This window comes from Azolla caroliniana, unplaced genomic scaffold, assembly GCF_043228905.1.
Source record: "Azolla caroliniana isolate FFs.n. ecotype wild unplaced genomic scaffold, voAzoCaro1.0.p SCAF_14, whole genome shotgun sequence".
In the NCBI taxonomy this organism is placed as follows: domain Eukaryota; kingdom Viridiplantae; phylum Streptophyta; class Polypodiopsida; order Salviniales; family Salviniaceae; genus Azolla; species Azolla caroliniana.
In genome coordinates this window covers 1,225,867-1,245,651 of record NW_028230449.1, presented here as the reverse complement: position 1 = coordinate 1,245,651, position 19,785 = coordinate 1,225,867, and the positions used below count along the sequence as shown (strand labels likewise).

Here is a 19,785-nt window from a genome sequence, read left to right as displayed (position 1 = left end):
ACAGTTCGGTTTGAACTGAATCGAACTGCTAAACCGTGGCTTAACGGTTTAAACGGTTCGGTTCGGTTTTAACAGTTTAATGGTTTATTGTTTAAAAAAAAAATAAAATTAATTATTATTATTATTTAAACAATCTTTTCATTTTCATGCCTTATTCTCACGTTTTAGGAAAATCTTTAAAAATTTTGAAAATTTAAAATTTAAAACAATGATATATTTTAAATTTTAAAAATTTTGAAATTTAAAATTTGAATTTTGACCTAAGTTGAACCATGAAACCGCGGTTTAATGGTTTAACGGTTTGACACATTTTAATGGTTCGGTTTAACGGTTTCATGGTTCGGTTTGATTCAGTTCAAGTTTCAAAAATTTTAAACGGTTCGGTTTTGACATTCTCAAACCGAACCGAACCGTTGCCGATTGTAAATAATGATGAAGATGAGGCTAAGGGTATACTTTAGAGATTTTCAAAAATCCTGCGAGGTTCTCTTCTCTGGAAATCCTGTTTCTCTCTGTTTTCCTTGCAAATTTGATGTTGCAACAGAGTCAGTCCCTGAAACCCTAATTCAGACAGACACCCACACGCTGCTTCTATCCTTCTCATAGAGATCGATATGCTCGTGCCTTCTGCTCTTCAAACCAGGTACAGCCATTCTGAAATCTCTACAATTTGTTGGGTTTTGTCTCTGTACAGTGTTAGGATTGATAACTATTTTTTGGATTCTTTTCACAGAACTGCATCATGATTTCAGTAACGCATGCATTTTCTCTTCTTATGCCTGGTATGTACGTATATGTATACTATGTATTCATGTATGTATACATATATAAATAATTTATGCAATGTATTAATATATAAAATGTATGTATGTGTGCTTGTATATGTCATAAATTCATTTGCTCTTGTCACCTGGTCATGCCGTGGCTGTAGTGAATTCAGCACCGTGAACAATTGGCTTATTATTAAGAAAATAATCATATATGCATTAATGTAACTAGCCATCTTATAATAGAATGCATTCTCATTCGCATTTAACAATGCTCTCTGAATACCTATCATTATAGGCAGTAACCCTTTTTAGCAAGAATTTAAGCATAAAATTGATAATTTATCCGCCCTAAATCTCTTTGCAAGAAATTCCTTGCCCTCCTATAGTCGGATAAGAAATTCACCCGACAAGACCCTCTCAAAATTAAGATCTTCAACCTTAGTTCACAAATTTTGCTTTTAGATTTTGCATTTCTGAGCAGATAGATCTTGTGGGAAATGTTGGGGCTTATCTATTATCTCCTTAAAAATGTTACATACTTAGTGCTCTCAATGTCAAAATTATGTACGCTGCTATCCTGTAGCAGAGGCTACAAGTCATATGTGTTTGAAGAAAAAACTAACATCAGAAATATAAGATAACACAAAATTTATGTTTCTTTGAGTTATCGTTTATGTTCATAAAAAGATGATTGTCTTGTGGGCATTTCATGTGTTTACCAAATTCGTTAAGAGAATGAGGGGATGTATTCCTTTATTGCGGGCTTGGAAGACATATATGTGTGCTTTTTCTCATATATAAAATGTAAACGGTCATGTTTACACATTTTCTCTTTGAATTTGTTTCTTATAAAGATCCCTTTTTGATGGTTTTGTCTTCTTATGTAGTGTACAAAATAAGACTACTTGGAGCAAGTTCTCAGTCCATTTCTTTGATTCATGCAAGCCGTCAAAAATCTCATTTTTAAAGCATTGTAATAAGCCCTTTCACGTGGCTGTGTCATTACTATCGTTCCAATCCAAAGATTCATACTTCAGTTTAACACATAATCATCTATCTGTATCTATTCTTCAAGTAAATAACAATAATGTCACTTCAAGTATGCAAATATGCAAGAATGTAGCTGAAGAAGAGGAGAAGAACAATGAGAAGAAAGGTGATACAGATGCTCTTCATCATTTTCCATTTACCTTCAGCGTCGAATTTGATTATCTTTTGTTGATGCTTGATGAACACTTGAATTTCGCATGATGTAGAGGTTATGTCAGACAGCGATAGCTATGTAGAGGTGGAATCAAGAGATGAAGTAAGATCTTTTGTGTGTGTCATTTGTTTTTTATATACTTTTATATTTGTTTTTGGAACTGAATTTATTATCTTCTGATAGGATCACCAAATTGAGGAGAATCGTCGAAGATTTGGTGGCTATGGAAACAAGGGTAAGGTGCCTTGGAATAAAGGAAGAAAACATTCTGAAGGTATATTTTTAGCTGACACAAGGAATACATGTCTTATTCTCATTATCCTTAGCCATCAATTAGTATTCTTTTTATGTTGTAACACATTTAAGTAATAAGTACAATGTAATATTTTTTATAGTGTTTCCTTATATAAAAATAAAAGCATCATTGCATGATGTATATGCCATAGCTTTTAACTTGGATGATGAGTAAATCTTCTTTCCCATGAACATATCCAAGGAGGTCTCAGATAATTTAGGGAATTCATGGACTTCCTTACATGGGTGATTTTATCTTTGTGTGCTTGTTCTTTATTGATGAGCTTGTGCGGTTGTATTGTTGCCCTACAGTTTCTCCCTGTGTCTCTTAAGTTCTAGCAAGATCAGTCCCTAGCACAATTAGTCCTCATATTCCATTACCTTGCATAGTGGGCCAAAAATACTTGATTGAAGAGGCAGTGGTATCTCCCTCTTATTTCATAAAAAACAGTATAGTGGCAAACATAGTATTATTCAGTTTGTACCCATAATTAGTCTTCATATTCCATTACCTTGCATAGTGGGCCAAAAATACTTGGTTAAAGAGGCAATGATATCTCCCTCTTATTTCATAAAAAACAGTATAGTGGCAAACATAGTATTATTTGGTTTTTACTCCATCACGACACAATTGGCAGATTATTTCTTCAAAAGGTGACCATGCATATCTGCCTACCTCAACTTCTAACTTACATGAGGAGCTCTGCAACTGCCTCATCACACTATGCAGCACATATGATAGATATATATCCATATAAGAGGACTGACAAGGAATCCAGCATTTGATGTGCGTAAAAAGTGTGCCTTATCGTAGGCCATCTTTCTACCAAGAGATTTCCATTATCCAATTTGCTGATATCAGTTTGGATTATTCAATACTTTTCCACTTTGGTCATGTTCAAATGGGGGCAATCCAAGCTATATTGGAATGGGTTTATTGTATTTGCGTTTATGTCATGTGATTCAAACCATTCTTCATTTTAGCACAGCAACAATAATTATCTCCATGTTCAACAAGTTGTTTTGATGACATAAGTGCCAACCTTGAGTACCTTCTTTTAGGGAGCTCCAAAGCCATTGGATACTGGTAACTGGTTGGAATAATGCCTTGGTGATTATTGGGGCTGCTTCGATCTTTGCCTGAATTTATCATACGGCACCAATGCTTTGCTCGTTATCACATGGGCTTGTTGCTCCAAACCTCTCTAGTTATTTGCCTTGTGAAGACTTGGTCTGCAAGATCCTATGTGGTAGAGAAGATTCAGTGTGGCAAATTTATCAAATAACTATAATTTAGTTCGTGGCACTTGAAACGGTAGATTTTCTGTCTCTCAAGAGAACCAAGGACTGCACGTCCATGAGAAAGTTGAGCACATGCAGCCTTCTGTAAGGAGAACCAAGGCCCTGTGAACGTTAATCCTTGGTATATGTGGGACTATCTGTAAGCCACTTTTTCCTCTCCCATGAAGAATTCTGATTCTGATCTCATTACCCATGCTTGTGTAGTTTTATCCAAGTTTACCGGCAAACTCTTTGTCCCTACAAAATGATTTGAAGGCATTTAGATGTCTTCGTAGTTCCTCCGGAGAGTTGAAGATCAGCACATAGGAGTATCTTGTTTTACTCCAACCACGACAACCCATTGGGAGATCACATGTTTCCTTCCACAGATTCATACAATGCATATAGATTCCCCATTGCATATCTATGGGGACACCAAGGGATCCTAGCTGTTGCATGAGCCGAGCATGGAGCGTAGTCCCTCCGGAGAGTTGAAGATCAGCACAATGTCATAAAGCAGCAATAAATCCTCTTTTAATGGATTCTGTCCTTTATAAGGGATCAGAGGGTCAATATGTGATCCAAAGTTGTGAACCCTTTATGTAAACTTGCCTGTCCAGCTGAACGGCAGCCATTTCTCTCCAGCCATACACTTATTTCTGACTCTAGGATCAAGCTATATAGTATAGCCAAGTAATGGTCAATCATGATTGTCCCATAATTGCTTGGCATCATGGGTTCTTTGCACTTGAAGATTGGTGCAATATCTGTCCAGTTAGTAAGGAAACATTCACACATAGCTCTATTTTAGATGTGTGCTAGCGACAGCAGCAAGGTTTCATGGTCATAGATAAGGTGCTCACCTACCAATCCATCATGATCTTGGGCCTTTCGAAACGGTAACCAATCAATGACATTTCTTACATTTTGTGGAGTAAAAAAGCAAACCAAAAGAAATGGGGGTTATATACATACTATTAGAACATCCTACAAATGATGTGGAAAGTGATTTTTTATCATTACATCAAATTTCCTCATATTTTTTGCAGAAACGAAGGGACGCATCAGGGAACAAACAAAAAAGGCTATGAAAGATCCAAAGGTGACTGAACATCCTTGTTTTATGCTTAAAATTTTGTCATCAATACATTAATTTTGGTACAAAATGTTCTTTTCCCATAGATACGTGAGAAATTACGGATTAAAGCTGAAGGATGTACTCAAAGGTAAATACTTCTTCATGTTTTAAAATACAAACAATCACAAATTCAAATTGGACTAAACTACCTTGTTATTTGTTAAACTTTGTTTACTTCCAAAAGAATTATCATATTGAGCAGTTAGAGGTAAACATTTTTATCGCATGAATCTAAGGAGTGCTGATTTACAATATCACTATGCTATTGAAATATAGGCAGTGACGACCATGTAAACTTTGAAAGGCCACTAGTTTTTCAAAGACCTTAACATTTGTAAGAACGTTTTTTGCCAATTTTCAATGATGCAAACTTCAAATGTCATTGCTTCTGATCTTCTTTTACATGTAAACTTTGAAAGGCCACTAGTTTTTGAAAGACCTTAACATTTGTAAGAACGTTTCTTGCAAATTTTCAATTTAAGAATATTTCAAATAGAGTATAAAATTGATAACAAACTGAAATTTGAGTTTAAATTGTTTTTACATTGTGTAGTTCAGAGACCAAACTGAAGATAAAAACTGCGATTATGAACATTTGGGAGTCAAAAAGGAGACTGAGACAGCGACAAGAGAGTTGTATGAGGGATTGGACTGAGGTGATAGCAGAGTCAGCAAGGAGAGGTGGTGATGATGATTTTGAATATGAATGGGATAGCTATAAACTCATACTAGCCCAACTGAGAGCAGAACGAAGGTGTCAGCGGCAACGAAGGAAGAAAGACCCATCAAGTGGCAAATCATCTGATCATAGATTGAAGATATCTGAAGCAATCAGAGCAAAATGGGCAGATCCTGTAAGGGACTATGTAGGATTTTCCTAAGGCATGTGTCAAGTTTTATTTGATTTGAAGGGGGGCCCAGGGGAGGGGGTGTAACTAATGATTTTGTTCTACTATGTTTTCATTGACTGTTTTAACATACATTTGACATCCTGTTTTGGGGATTGATATTAGGATTATCGGATAAGGGTTAAGAACGGTTTTTGTGGCTATTTATCAAACCATGGTGGCCGGCCTGTTAGGAAGAGTGTGAAGGTTTCTGATAGAGTGAAGGACAAGGCTCTCATAGAATTACGGGACAGTGTGGTGATTAATAAGTCTCCACGAGCTTATAAAGATCCGTCTATCGTAACCAAGCTTGCAAAACTGAAACAAATGCAAGCCAGTCGCCACTCTACAAGGCAAGAAGACTTTACCGAGCAAGCAAGGTATTATTTTTTCTCGGTGAATAATGAAATCTCTATTTTCTAGTGTAGTGGCTTCAATCATTTATTGATTAGTTCCTTATCTCTATCCATCTATCTATATCTCTCTCTCATTTATTTATTTTGATTTGTTGTTCTCAAAGACAAGACAACACTTAACACGTAATCTCTTGTTTGGTCTTATTGGCCATTTTGGCCTCTGGCCTCTTAAAAGACGTTAATATTTCTTTCTTTCTTTCTTTCTTTCTTTCTCTCTGTCTCTCTCTCTTTGAAGACGATGATAAAATCTATCTGTCTCCCCCATGTAACGATTCTTAGGGAACCTCTCCTTTTATGTTTATTTTGGCTTATTCTGAAAGACGAGATAACATTTTAAGATGTAATCTCTTTATTTGATGTATTATTCCCCTCCTCTTTGCTGAACTTGACTCACCATTATATTCTCTATCTTGAATCATTTATTTCTAACCTCTCATCTTTCATTAGTCTAATCCTCAGAGACAGTTGCAAAGTTGCAAACAAGTAGATGAAGCAAGCTTTGTTTCACCTTACTGTGTAAAAATGCATGTTTCAAGGTTTTGGTTTTGTTAACATTCTTGTGACCATATCAGGGTCCTAATCGAAGAAGCAAATACAGCAGCAACTGCACTTGAAGCAGTGGCAGCCCAAGATAAGATCACATTATACTCTATCTTAGAATCAAGACGGCTCTTAGCCAAGGCTGCACAATCAATTGAGTCTGCTCTGGCAATGAGAAATTCTTTACACCAGTAATGTATATGTATATTTTGAGCCGTCTTAGATCTTTCTATACTAATCTCCCCAACATAAGATGTAATTATTGCTATTATGACGTTTGATTTATGACGTTTTATTTGTTTATATAACTTTGTTGATGCTTTGAGCATGATTTGCATGATGTTGGTCTTGGAACTTCAAAAGTTTTGCTGAATTTCCTTTGCAGATTTCTAATGATAGAATTCCTTTCACATTATATAAGTTCTATTTAGTATTGCACCTTCATAAAATTAGTGGTAATAGCCAATTCCAGAAAGCGGTTCTTTTGCTAAGCTCAAGTTTATAAAGACCTGTTAAATCTTTTACTGCATAATAAGAATTTTAAAACCTAGATCCTTAAATATGGATTTGGCATATTCCCATTTCTGCTTCATCCACATTTGCTTGTACTCTGCTTTTACTTAGTATGAGTCTCTCCGCTTCCTGGTATATTTTGACATCAGATGGCACTTGAGAATTGAAGGAAGGTTATTGAAGTAAAACGACTAAAGACAGGAGATATTAGCAGGTGATGAGGAAGGCTAATATGAACATGTTTTTCCATCTGTATCTGAAATTGTAATTGATTGTTCTCAATCAATATGTACCCACTTTACCATGGAGTTTTCTTTCTTTCACCTAGACAAATAGAGGTATGCAAATGACACAAAAGCCTACATGATAAGATTCCTTAGAATTTTGATGCACTGCTATTTACAGAACCTAGTATACTAAATCTGTAATAGAACCTATTGGGCTTCAAAATTTTAACGTCAACAGAATCATTAGAGAGTAAGCTAAATAAACCTCAACATCACTATAGATGAGTAAAACTAGAAAAATGACAATGCACAGAGGATTCTCATTTTTCAGTATCATGTGGAAGCAAATAGGTATAGATTCCCATAATGTTCACAACCTCCATACACTAAAGATGTATTTTTTAGATATCATTTGACAGCATTTCTGCAATACTTCATGGCAGGAACTGGTAATTGGATTCAAAGCCCATATCATGTTTTAAGTGCTCCATCTGTACACCATCAGAATCCTTTTTAATCCAATCTATATATATAATATATTACATTAAATAAGAATCAACGTTGAGGATAAACTTTATAAACTTCTGTATAAAAAAGGGTGTGCCAATGCGCTCATTGTTGGTCAACACTATGTACACATTTCATATTAAAAAATGTGGGTGTATATTTGTATGAAATGGAATGCTGAGATGGGCTGTGAGAAGAGGAACTCTTTATATAGAGTTTTGTTCATCTTTCACTACACTTCCCACCATTTTCCTGCAATACTTCACGGCAGGAACTGGTAATTGGATTCAAAGCCCGTATCATGTTTTAAGTGCTCCATCTGTACACCATCAGAATCCTTTTTTAATCCAATCTATATATATAATATATTACATTAAATAAGAATCAACGTTGAGGATAAGCTTTATAAACTTCTGTATAAAAAAGGGTGTGCCAATGCGCTCATTGTTGGTCAACACTATGTACACATTTCATATTAAAAAATGTGGGTGTATATTTGTATGAAATGGAATGCTGAGATGGGCTGTGAGAAGAGGAACTCTTTATATAGAGTTTTGTTCATCTTTCACTACACTTCCCACCATCTTCCTATAATTGATTGTTGTGAATAGTGCATGAAATATGCACATTGCAATATAGAGTTGCATCAGTTATGAACTCCTAAGGAAACATTTTGTTCTATGTCTTTCACCACACTTTCCATCATTCTCCTATAATTCGGCATGTAATGATCATTGATCATTGTGCGGGAAAGATGCACATTGCCATAAAGAGCTCGATCGGTTATGAACAAGCCAGCACGTGAGGATCTCCCTTCACAGACTGATGCATCGGTACCTTCTATTATGTTTATATCTGTTTCGATACTCAGCAGATGGATGATCCGCCCAGGAGGAAAGAACCTGTTGAGCTCCCTACCTTGGGTTCTACTATCTGTAACAATACAGTCACTACCTACCTTAGCTGTCTTGGCTGCAACTTCCTCCTCCTCCTCTTGTGTTAATTTCTTCGCTACTTCCTCTTCCTCTTCCCTTTCAGTGATGGACGTTTCTCGCTGTCGGTCTAGTTCATGTTCTAAGTGTTGGAGCAAATACTCCTCAGTCAACTCTGGCAAATGGTTGCTTCTACTCATTGGCAACCCTTCGTCATCATCATCATCAGATTGTTGTTGCTCATGTGGATCATGTACCCGTGCTTCAGAATAAGAGCCTTGATTCACATGATAATTACTCACACTTGAATCAGTAAATCCATGTCTTATTTCAGGACTTGACCACTCAGACATTTGATCCACATGATAAGTACCAACATTTGAACCAGTAAAGCCATGTCTTATTTCAGTATTAGACCAATCGGATGATGTTAGAACTTCCGTTTTCTCAATTACACTATCCTCTAATTTTTCAAATCCAGAATCTAACGATGAATGTGATGCAACTAAACGACGACGTGTTCCCATACATGACCATCCAGCGAGCACAAAAGATTGGGGGGTCTTTACGACAGACTTAACAGCATTTTGAGCATGTCTCATTACAACCTGCAGTACCAAAAGAAACATTCATTCATTAGCATAATCACTAATTATTGATCACATACATCAAGGTTGCCTCAATCTCTAGTAAAAGTTGCTTTAAATTCCTTTCTAACACTCCATCAAGGCTCAATTGCGGCTTAGGGTACCTGTGTTCCACTTGAAACAGGCCTCCACGTTGCAGCTCCAGCTTTTGCAGCATCTTCTAGGTATGGATAAAGAGGCCTTGAAATAGATGAGATGCGACTACCTAGAGCTGATGTAGAGTGCATGACAGCTTTCAGAAATTTTACTCTTTCTATTTGTTCACGAAGATCATTTATCCAAGCAGATGCAGTAACCTGTTAAAAAGATTACAAAGTTAGGCATCCAAGATGCATAAGATAATTAGTGCAAAATTAGGGAATGCGGTGAGGTCTCCCTTGCACAGCCCAAACAACAAAAGTGAGAGAATACTCACTTCAGCACGAAGGTCATCCATCGATGCTGCCGAGAAAGTGGGCACAATATCTGAGCCATTAACCACTGAAGTAGTGAAAGGTCTGCCAGATTCTGCCAGTTCCCACGTCATGCATGCAGCTGGACCACAGATTTCAGAAAACAAATCGTTTCATTAAGCTGATTATGCAAACATGGCAGATTCATATAACTAAGCATCAATACCTGGAGCAAAGCAAATGCAAGTAGCTGAAGAGAATTCTCTCCTCTCACGGAGGATATATGTGAGCAATGCTGCAGTTCCACCTCCCAAGGAATGACCAACGATCTAGACACATCAGTTTACACATATCAATATATTAATAATGGTATGAATAATGTTGACCTCGAGCAACATGTTTATAAAAAGGATACAGTTGGTAATCAACATTGGACAAATCTGGATGCATTCAATTTTGTATAAACTTTGCGTACACAGATGCATACATACTACACACTCATGTGTATCCAGATTCTATATTGTTAACAGAATCCACCAACCTGGGTTAATGGTAAAGGGCCAAGAAGGATACACAAACCAAACGGAGGAAGGGATGAACTGAGCACGCAAAATACCTGGAGTTCTTTTTTGTTAATTTTTATGTGAACTATAACTTGCATAAAAAGTAATGCTCACTTCATTTCCAGACATGGACACACAAGTTCCCAGTAACTATAATCTGATCCAACATAATAACTAATAAAGTAAGGCTTACAGATGGCTGAGCTAAGATTGTTTACAAACTCTATGAAGATATGAATTGCTATCCAGGTATGGATGGCTGAGCTAAGATTGTTTACAAACTCTATGAAGATATAAATTGCTATCCAGGTATGGATGGCTGGGCAGTGATTTTTTTACTAGATACACAAGTTCCCAGTAACTATAATCTGATCCAAAATAATAACTCATAAAATAAGGGTTACGGATGGCTGAGCTAAGATTGTTTACAAACTCTATGAAGATATAAATTGCTATCCAGGTATGGATGGCTGGGCAGTGATTTTTTGACTATACACCCTTTATCACTATACTATCAATCATAAAATTGAACAATCTCACCACAGAATCATAGAACTTAACAAACCAAATGAAAATACAGATCAAAGTTAGGTGGGTAGTGATTTTTCTACAATTCCTACCCTTGATCATCATATTATCAATCATAAAATTGAATAATCTCACCACAGCAGATAAAATCATAGAACTCAACAAATCATCTGAAAATAACTGAGAGTTAGATATTAACCACTAATAAGCAATATATCATCAAGTGATATAACACTGAGGGTCACAACCAAATAATGCTGCATATCAAGAAAGATCATACTACCATTTTTTTAGCAAGGATATTTTTATCACAGAAATTTCATGATACACCTCTACTCTCAATGTCAGTGTCAAATGTGCAGGATTAATACATTAGTACTTTTAAAACATAGGTAAAACCCATAAATATGTGTTTGTGTACCTTAAGATTATATGTTGGATGGTCCTTTTGGGCTTGCAATAGCACAGGAATTGCAAGTTGGGCAATCCATCGGGCAGCTGCAACCATCCCACAATGCGCATAACCAAGAACAATATTGCTGATACCATCTTCATCAAGAAGAGTATGGTGAAATGGAACAATTGCTCCCGTTACAGCCGTTAGTGTGTCCTTCACACTATGTGTTCCTCTAATCAACAAGAGTATGCCTTGCACCTTCTCATCCACCAAGATAGTAAATGCTGGCTTCAAAAGCTGGGAAAAAAGCATTATTTTAATTTCTAGTAATGAAGTCTCTGCATTTGCACATGAACATAATGTCTCTCCCTCCTCCCCTCTCCCTCCTCTTAGCCTTCTCTATCATTGACCACATCCTTACATTGCATTGCTTGGTATTCACATGTGATGAAACAATAATGGCATCATCATCGAGCACTAGCCACCCTTCCAATATCATACACCTCTTAAAAATGATGAACAGAGCAAGTTATTGCGGTAAGATGTGGCAACTCCATGCCAAAACACTTGGATCACACCGAGGGAACCTCATCTCATAAAGCTAGCCTACTACAAAGAGATCATCTTATGGACATCTCACAGTATAAATTATAGACAGACATAGGAATCCAAGATAACGAAAAGAACATGGTATTGCTGCAAAATCTATAGCTATTGAAATGCTCACGGGACTTTGATCACACATATAGAGTTGCTTCCCACAAAGGTGGCTTGCCATAAAGAAATGAATGCAACATTATACCTAAAAGACTTGGATCCCACCAATAGAGCCACTTTCCACATGGATGGCTCACTACAAAGGTCATTTCATTAGCTTCTCAAAGGATGGAATCACATAAATTTGGAAATTAACATACATGGAAAACTATATCTCCTTAGAGCTCTCAAAGAAATAGACCAGCGTAGAGTTTTCTCCAACAAGCTAAAGATTGCAGCAAGATAGTACTTTTTATACCTAGTGCCGACACACTTTGCAAGTTACGTCAACGAGACGCGAAGAACCAAGAACACTTCACCTACAAGTGCCCTGCCTACAAGTATACCAACCCTTACATTAGCACATGGACCACAATGCAATTTGCACTCCATCACTGACTTCATCAATAGGTCCACAACTCCACTAATAACAGAGGAGGTACCATCGTGTGAGAAAAGAATGGTGACAACAACAAAGATCATGAGTAACGGATACAAGGCTGTGGCGCATACCAGCAGCTAATCATGGATATCATTGCTTGCTGTACCTCATCATTGCCTCGTTCACCGTAATAACCAACATTGAACACCATGTACCCTCACCCATCACTTACCCCATACATAGCATTTAATGCACCTTTGTAAAACCATCTCAAAAATCATTACCAATTGCAAAGCAATTTCAAGAGTTAAGATCATTATCATGGTTCTTTGGGAAACTTAAGAGATTTTATTTCAACATCAATATACTCACAATACCCATATTTATAATCATAATATATAATGTTCCTTCTCTTTGAACTTTCACTCTCAAACACAGCTGCCATCTGTAACTAGAGGGGACAAGAAAGGATGCATACCCCTGCTTTAGCCTCTTGCAAAAGAACACACTCCAACGAATATCCTGTGGCCTCAAGAAACTGTGGGAAAGGCTTCTTTGAAAAATGTATGCATGCAGTGATCAAGTGAATCAACTCCTTCAATTCTGCAAGAATCTCTACACCTTTTAGTTCTTGAGTTCCTTCGCCTGCATAAATGCTTGCGGCTTGTAATTGCCCCTACAAAGATATCAAATGTTATCGTTTTTAATCTTCAAACTAATTACCCATAAAAATGGCTTTTTCAAATAGAGATTCATAAACAAATGCCCCTTAAAAACGGGTTTTTCTGAATTTAATTCCAAATAAGAATAATAAATATGAGTTTTTCTGAATTTACATTCATAAGCCAATTCCTAAATGAAGTCCTCATAAAGATGTCAAATTGAGATTCATAATCAAACTCCCATAACGACGTGTGTCTTCTGAAATCAAGATTCATCACCAAATTCCATAAAACAACCACGTTTTCAAATCAAGGAGCATAACTAAAATCAGCATGCGGTACTTCCAAATGGAAGTAAAACACCAGTTTTGCTAAATTTTGATCATGGGAGAAATCTTATAAATGAAGAAACACAAAGTAAGAGTTTGGACTCACAAAGACTCAATTTCATTCATAGGAAGCTAGATTGCTCCAGAACAGCAAAATTGAGTGGAAATTCCCAAGGGCAGTAAAACACCAATGAATCGATCATTTACCTAAAGTTTGAGCCCCAGAGAAATCTTATATACAAATACGCAGCTCTATAAGTGTTGGCCCCAAAGATCGGCACCCCATTCAGAGTTTTGCTATTGATAATTAGTAGAGGATACAGTATGATAGAACCCAAACCCTTAAAATAATATAGCCAGCAATAAAGGACTATTTGAGCAACTAAAACCTGCATGTATAACTGCTAAGGCACTCTCCTTTGAACATAGCAGAAAAGAGACCACCAAAACACCTATGAGATGTGCAGATTTCAGCACTCCAAATGAGCTTCCTTTAGCCCTAAAGCTGAATTTCAGGTTCAACATTTAAACAGGTTTGTTTGAATAAGGTAAGTTTCAGCCCATACTGCCAAAGCGACATCTCTGAAAACAAATTCTTAGCACGCCTCCTTATCCAGTCACAACGCTTTAAGTTATTTCATGTAGAATCTAACCTAAACGGACTTCATAAGGCACAAATTTACCACCTCACAAATCGGAACCCAATGCTAAGTGCACCCACCAATCACGTGCCAATCCTGGGGCCTTTTGGCCTTGGCTCCTCCATATTGTGGAACATTGGTTCTTGGTTGTCCCAAACTAACTATGAAATGTCATATTTTCCGATTTCAAGAGCTCCAAAAGAGAATATAGATAAATAAAGTCATTTCTGAGAACATGCCATAAAAATGAACAAAAATTAACATCCCCTGATGATAATAATCAAATCAGATTTTAAATATGTGTTTCACAAACAATGGGGGTGCATACCCAAATTCAATTAGAAAATGCATCTAAAATGAGTTCGTGAACAAATTCCACAATGAGAAGGTGTCAAATTGAGATGAAAGGATAAATCCTGCATAAAGACATAAATTTGTGATTCATATACACATTCCCCATTAAGATTCATGAATAGATTCTGCATAAATACTTCAAATTGATAGATGCATGACCAGAACCACGGTAAATCTATAAAGTTGAAATTCATGAACAAATTTCCCCATGAACATGTTCTTCTCCCATAATCGAAGACCCATAAACGAATAATTGACAACTCAGAGAGAAACACACCTGGCGCTTCATTAAAAAGTTGATGCCAAAGGCCAAATCCACAATTGGCCATTTGCCTAGAGTCTCAGAGTAGGTGAACCTTAATGTTTCTGAGAGAGTGGCAATAGCTTCAAACCACGTGGAAGGGGCATGACGAGCAAGACCTAATCGAACACGTGCGGTTGTAGAGGCTGAGTTGGGATCATTCACACCCACGCCCTCTTGAGATTGTTCCCCGGATCCATTCTCTGACATGCGGCGCTTGAGTGAATAATAGAAGACCGCAGCAGCTCCAATGGCCGTGGCCATGGTTGCGGTGGCCATGAGGATGAGCGCCCAATAGCATGCACCTTTTTCTTAATCCTTCTCCTTTCCCTCCTTACTCTTTATCCTTCTTCTGACTCCCTCTTTATTCTTCTTCTTAGGATCCTTGGTAACTCCCTCCTTACTCCCCCTTGCCTTTCTGTGTAACAATTTAACTTGATAAATCAGATATAAATGTCAATCAGATTATTGCCTTTCTGTGCAATAACCCTAGCTTGATAACTCCCGTATAAATATCGATCAGATTACTCGATCGCAGAAAACCCTAATTCGATTACAGAGCTAAAACAGGATAAGTTCCTTTCTTAATCCTCCCCACCTTTTCTATCTTCTGTGTAGCAATCCGAATGCAAATGCTTAACTGCGAGTTCTAAAGAAAGAGAGAAACTTGAGTCCGCTAGGAGCAAGGGGCCGGATGCTTCTTTTTGTTTCTTCTCCTGCGCTATATGCAGAGAGACGAATCGGATTCACGTTTCTTCTCTTCTGCTTCACGGAGGGTCTTCTTCTTCTCTTGTTCTGATTTCTTCCAAAATCTGACGACCGCGAAGATGGCGGCGATGATGGCGGCGATGACGTGGCCTGACCTAGGGCAACAGGTTAGGGTTTCCTGTTTCTGTGCAGAACGTTGGGCGTAACAGGGAAGCACACCACAAAACCCTAGGATTTGAGAAGAGCAAGGGGTGGTTGTTGTGGGGAGGAGCAGGGGAGAGCAGGGGAAAGGAATCTCTTCAAGATTCTTTCTGTGTGTGTGGGTTGTGTGTGAGGGAATCTCTTGAAGATTCTTTGGGCTCTGTGTGTGTGTGTGTTGTGTGAAGGAATCTCTTGAAGATTCTTTGGGGTGGGTGGGTGTTGTGTGTGAAGGAATCTCTTGAAGATTCTTTATTGAGTGGGTGGGTGGGTGGGTGTGTGTGTGCTTGTGTGTGTGTGCATGTGTCGCCAGAATCACACTATCCTCGTGCCGGAACTACCCACCTAACCCACCGGACCGATCTATGCGTTCGCCCAGATCTCACGATCCGAGAACACATGTACGAATGTAACAAACCCTAACACCCTGTCTCGTCTCCACTACAACCTACATGTCCTAACCACCCCAATGTCTGTATCACGTGACTATATACATGTGATTTCCCCAATCTGCCCACAATCGCCCCGACTTCGCACATCCCTAGGGGCGCGAGTTTCATTTTGCGCTCCTCTCACCTGGCTACTGCTTCAAATGCTCCCGAACCTCATCTAAGCCATGCGCATAAGCCCGACTTTGATGACTTTGTACTCCTCTTAAGTCGACCATAATTACAACTCAAAAGTGAGTGACCAACTCTGTTATCAACAAGGACACACAATCTGTTCGCATTGGAGACCTCCACGATAATCAATTTCATTCATGCAGGGGAATATAGAATGATTTCATTCACATAGCTCATGGTCTTTGGAAGGTAATCTAACTGCTGAAATTGTAATCAATGTCCTGTAAAGAAGCATCATATAACTAGGTCACATTCACGAATTCGTGAATGTGTTTAGCACGATTATCTCACACAAGGATCAAAACCGTTGTACTACTTACATACCCATTTACTTCCAATATCAAACATTATCTATACAAAATCTTGTAATTTTCAAAATACAAAATATCAGTAGGTTCCCATGTATGTATGTATGTATACATTGTCATCGATGTCTTAACATTTTTTATACACATAATACTCTACGTTTTTATTTGGTCAATTGTTTACGAACTTGTAAGCATGTGGTCAAAATCCTCTTCCAAATGGGGAAGAAAGAGGTTTTAACTTTCACATCCTTACATGATGGCTTCTTTGACATGATTTAGGGTAATACAGTGGTGGGATCAAAGATGGTGGCTCTCATGCTTGATACAAACATTGCCCAATTGGTTGGTATTGGATTCCTCATAAACCGAAGTTGCGGGTTTGACTTCTCTCGTTCCTCAAATTCTCTTCTTTGTAACTTATCCCGTGGAACTCAGATTTGAGATTTGGAAATTTTGTTGCATTCCTCATGGAAACCAGTAGATGATGGCATGTCAATTACCTCAATGTACATATTCAAAACCTACCTCCCATTACGTTAGTTTCAACCAAATCAATCTACAATTATGGTTTATGATATTCTTGGAAATAAATTATGATTTAAATTAAACAAAGCAATTATATTTTCCATAGTTTACATTAGATCATTAGGAATAAATCGAAAATTTCATTCAAAGTTACATAAGATAACCATTTTATTTAGGTGAAGGGGATTAAGAGAAAATATTGGGGGGTGTCCTTAGGTTTTGTGTGACAACTCTACAATTGACAATCACATTGCCTTTGTTGTCCTAATCATCCCACACAAAGCTAGGTGCTTGAATTCCCAATACCGTCCAACTTCACAATGAGATCACTTGCTCATTTTATAACATTTTGGAGCTCCTTGTCGGATAAAAATAGTAGTGCTTCTTTTTGCATGCACTTGATCATATCCTTGTATGGGCGCATGTTACGTGCATAACCGTAACTAATCATGAGATAGGTTTTCCATAGTTCCCCTAATCTTATAATGAGAACATGTGGGTTAATTTTGAAAGTAACGAGGGTATGAATTGAATTACAATTCTGTAGTGTCATGAAACTCACACTTCATGAAGTGAAATTGGTGGAATTTTGGTATTGGCTTTTGTGCTAAGGGGTCATAAAGCGAACCATGTACAAATCGGATATTCAAAGACTGAGTTGTAGCCTCTCGAACATTTGGGCCATGTTTGTAAATTCAAAAAAACATTGGTCTAAAAAATAAGGAAGAGCATTTTCATAATTATGAATAACATAGGCCTATATATTGAAGGCCATATGTGTAATTTTAAGGAAGGTTCTAGAAACTTGAACATAGCCATTTTAATAATTACCACGTATTCTACGCATATTGTATGATAAGTATTCTACAACAACGGCAATAATATGCACTAATTTGGATCCTCATCACAACACCATTATGGTCATTAGAGGTATCAATTATATTTTATGATTAAAAATTAAAGAGAGGTGACATGTGTATGAATGAATGCACGATTGACTCAAAACAACAAGAAGCTACTTCTTCCACCACCTTGGGTTCAAGGGCATGGTAATTCTCTTTAGCAAATCACTAGGTTTGAGGAATGGTGGAAGGAAAGACTTATTATCAAACTCTGGAAATCAATTTTAACTCTTAAAGAGTGTTTTTGTGACGATGTTTATATAACTATAAATCCATGGTAATATCACCTTGAGAAAAAAAGATAATTACCCCATGCCCCCATGACATGGTCTCAATACCATTACTACAATATTCTCATGTTTGATGTTCTAAGCCACGCACACACCCATCCCAAAAGATAAAGGGAAAATTGGATTGTGAGTTGATGATTGTTATATGCACAACCATACGAACCACTTGTATATCTAATTTTAATGGGTTAAAGTTACGCTAGTTAGGAGACTGGTTATCCTAGGATTTGCGACAAACCCATGTGGACCTATGACACATAGGAACATGTGGTGGTTTGGGAGTCTTAGATTTTGAGCTATATAAAAGGAACTGACTACCCCCTTTATTACAACATTTGGAGATGTTAACAAGACTCTATTGGTGAAGCTAAGCTCTCTTATTCGGATTAGTTATTCAACATCCAAGTTATAACATAAGCTAATATTCAATGTTATGGGACACCAATGGTATTTTATGTTCATCTCATGTCCTTTGCTTGGGGGTGGTTGATGTGGTTAAACATCATTAATCTCTTATTCTTTTGCTCATCATTAGTATACTTTGTAATATTTGGTATCATAGTCATTCAAATTATTTTTTCTCTCTCTCTCTCTCTCTCTCTCTCTTTTGTTGTTTGTTTGGAGTGATTAACAAGATTGTTGATCGACATAGGAACATAAAATAGGTATTCTTCTCAAACCCATAACCTCCTCAAAGTGAATGTGTAGCTTCAACCACTAAAATACATCATATTACATATATTAATTTATAAATTCTTAGATTAGATCAAAATATACATGATATTATGAAATGTCACTACCACATAGGCTAACACATGATTACCAAGTGTCATGCTTGCATGAATGCCAAGTGGCGATCATGCGTGCCTATGAGGTGGCGAGCATGCATGTAACCAAACATGCTATATAAACATGTAGCTAAGTATTGATGAACCATTTCAGTTCAACACTAGTTTTCGACATACTCTTGTAAGCATTGCTTTCATTGCTAATACATTGTCATTCCTCTCTTATTTTCTACTTCTCATTCTCTTCTTCATTTAAACTTGTCTTTGGCTACGGACCTGACACATATGATTTTTTATTTAAGGGATAATCTAATTATCAATCGTATTTTTAATAAAATTGTGAATTAATGTTACGATTCAATCATTACTATAAGGTTTTTAGTATTTCATTAGCATTATATATTAATCGATCATACTTATCATGATCTTTGATTTAATCAATGATATCATCATGATTCATTTTTTTTATCAAATCATTAATAGATCATTTTCAATCATTAATTAGTCTTTTATTAATCTTTTTAATTAATCATCATCAATTAATAATCATATGACTAATTACACATGTATGCACATAAGCAGACACATTTCTTGCATATATTTGATTGTTGCGATGCACAAAAGTTTTTTTTAGATGCATGAATGTGTGCGTGTTAATATCATGGTTATTAGTTTGCTTTATCTATTATAGACCTAGCTAGCGTATATGACTAGGTTATTTCACATTTGATGTATATTATATATACAAATTGAAAATGTATTACATGATTTAAAAATATATT

The 19,785-nt window shown here is 36.9% G+C and overlaps 2 protein-coding genes across 3 annotated transcripts; one reads left to right on the top strand and one right to left on the bottom strand.

The window, feature by feature from the left end:
• Nucleotides 1–507: 507 nt before the first annotated feature.
• LOC147855121 (uncharacterized) lies at nt 508–6,801 on the top strand. 2 transcript variants are annotated; one of them, XM_087330554.1, is made up of 10 exons: nt 512–643; nt 734–782; nt 1,658–1,926; nt 2,027–2,076; nt 2,158–2,248; nt 4,599–4,651; nt 4,732–4,775; nt 5,241–5,541; nt 5,701–5,954; nt 6,563–6,801. In XM_087330554.1, the coding sequence occupies exons 3-10, from the start codon at nt 1,872–1,874 to the stop codon at nt 6,723–6,725; spliced, it is 1,011 nt and encodes a 336-aa protein (XP_087186680.1). In that variant the 5' UTR covers nt 512–643; nt 734–782; nt 1,658–1,871; the 3' UTR covers nt 6,726–6,801. The 2 variants fall into 2 exon arrangements, with proteins under 2 accessions (XP_087186679.1, XP_087186680.1); XM_087330553.1 differs by lacking the exon at nt 734–782 and having other exon boundaries at nt 508–643.
• Nucleotides 6,802–8,155: 1,354 nt separating this feature from the next.
• LOC147855120 (uncharacterized) lies at nt 8,156–15,377 on the bottom strand. Its single transcript, XM_087330321.1, has 7 exons — nt 14,638–15,377; nt 12,853–13,050; nt 11,261–11,533; nt 9,975–10,077; nt 9,772–9,890; nt 9,461–9,652; nt 8,156–9,317 (listed from the first exon to the last, which is right to left on the bottom strand). Exons 1-7 carry the CDS (start codon nt 14,938–14,940, stop codon nt 8,424–8,426), a joined length of 2,082 nt encoding a protein of 693 aa, XP_087186447.1. The 5' UTR covers nt 14,941–15,377; the 3' UTR covers nt 8,156–8,423.
• Between the last annotated feature and the right edge of the window lie 4,408 nt (nt 15,378–19,785).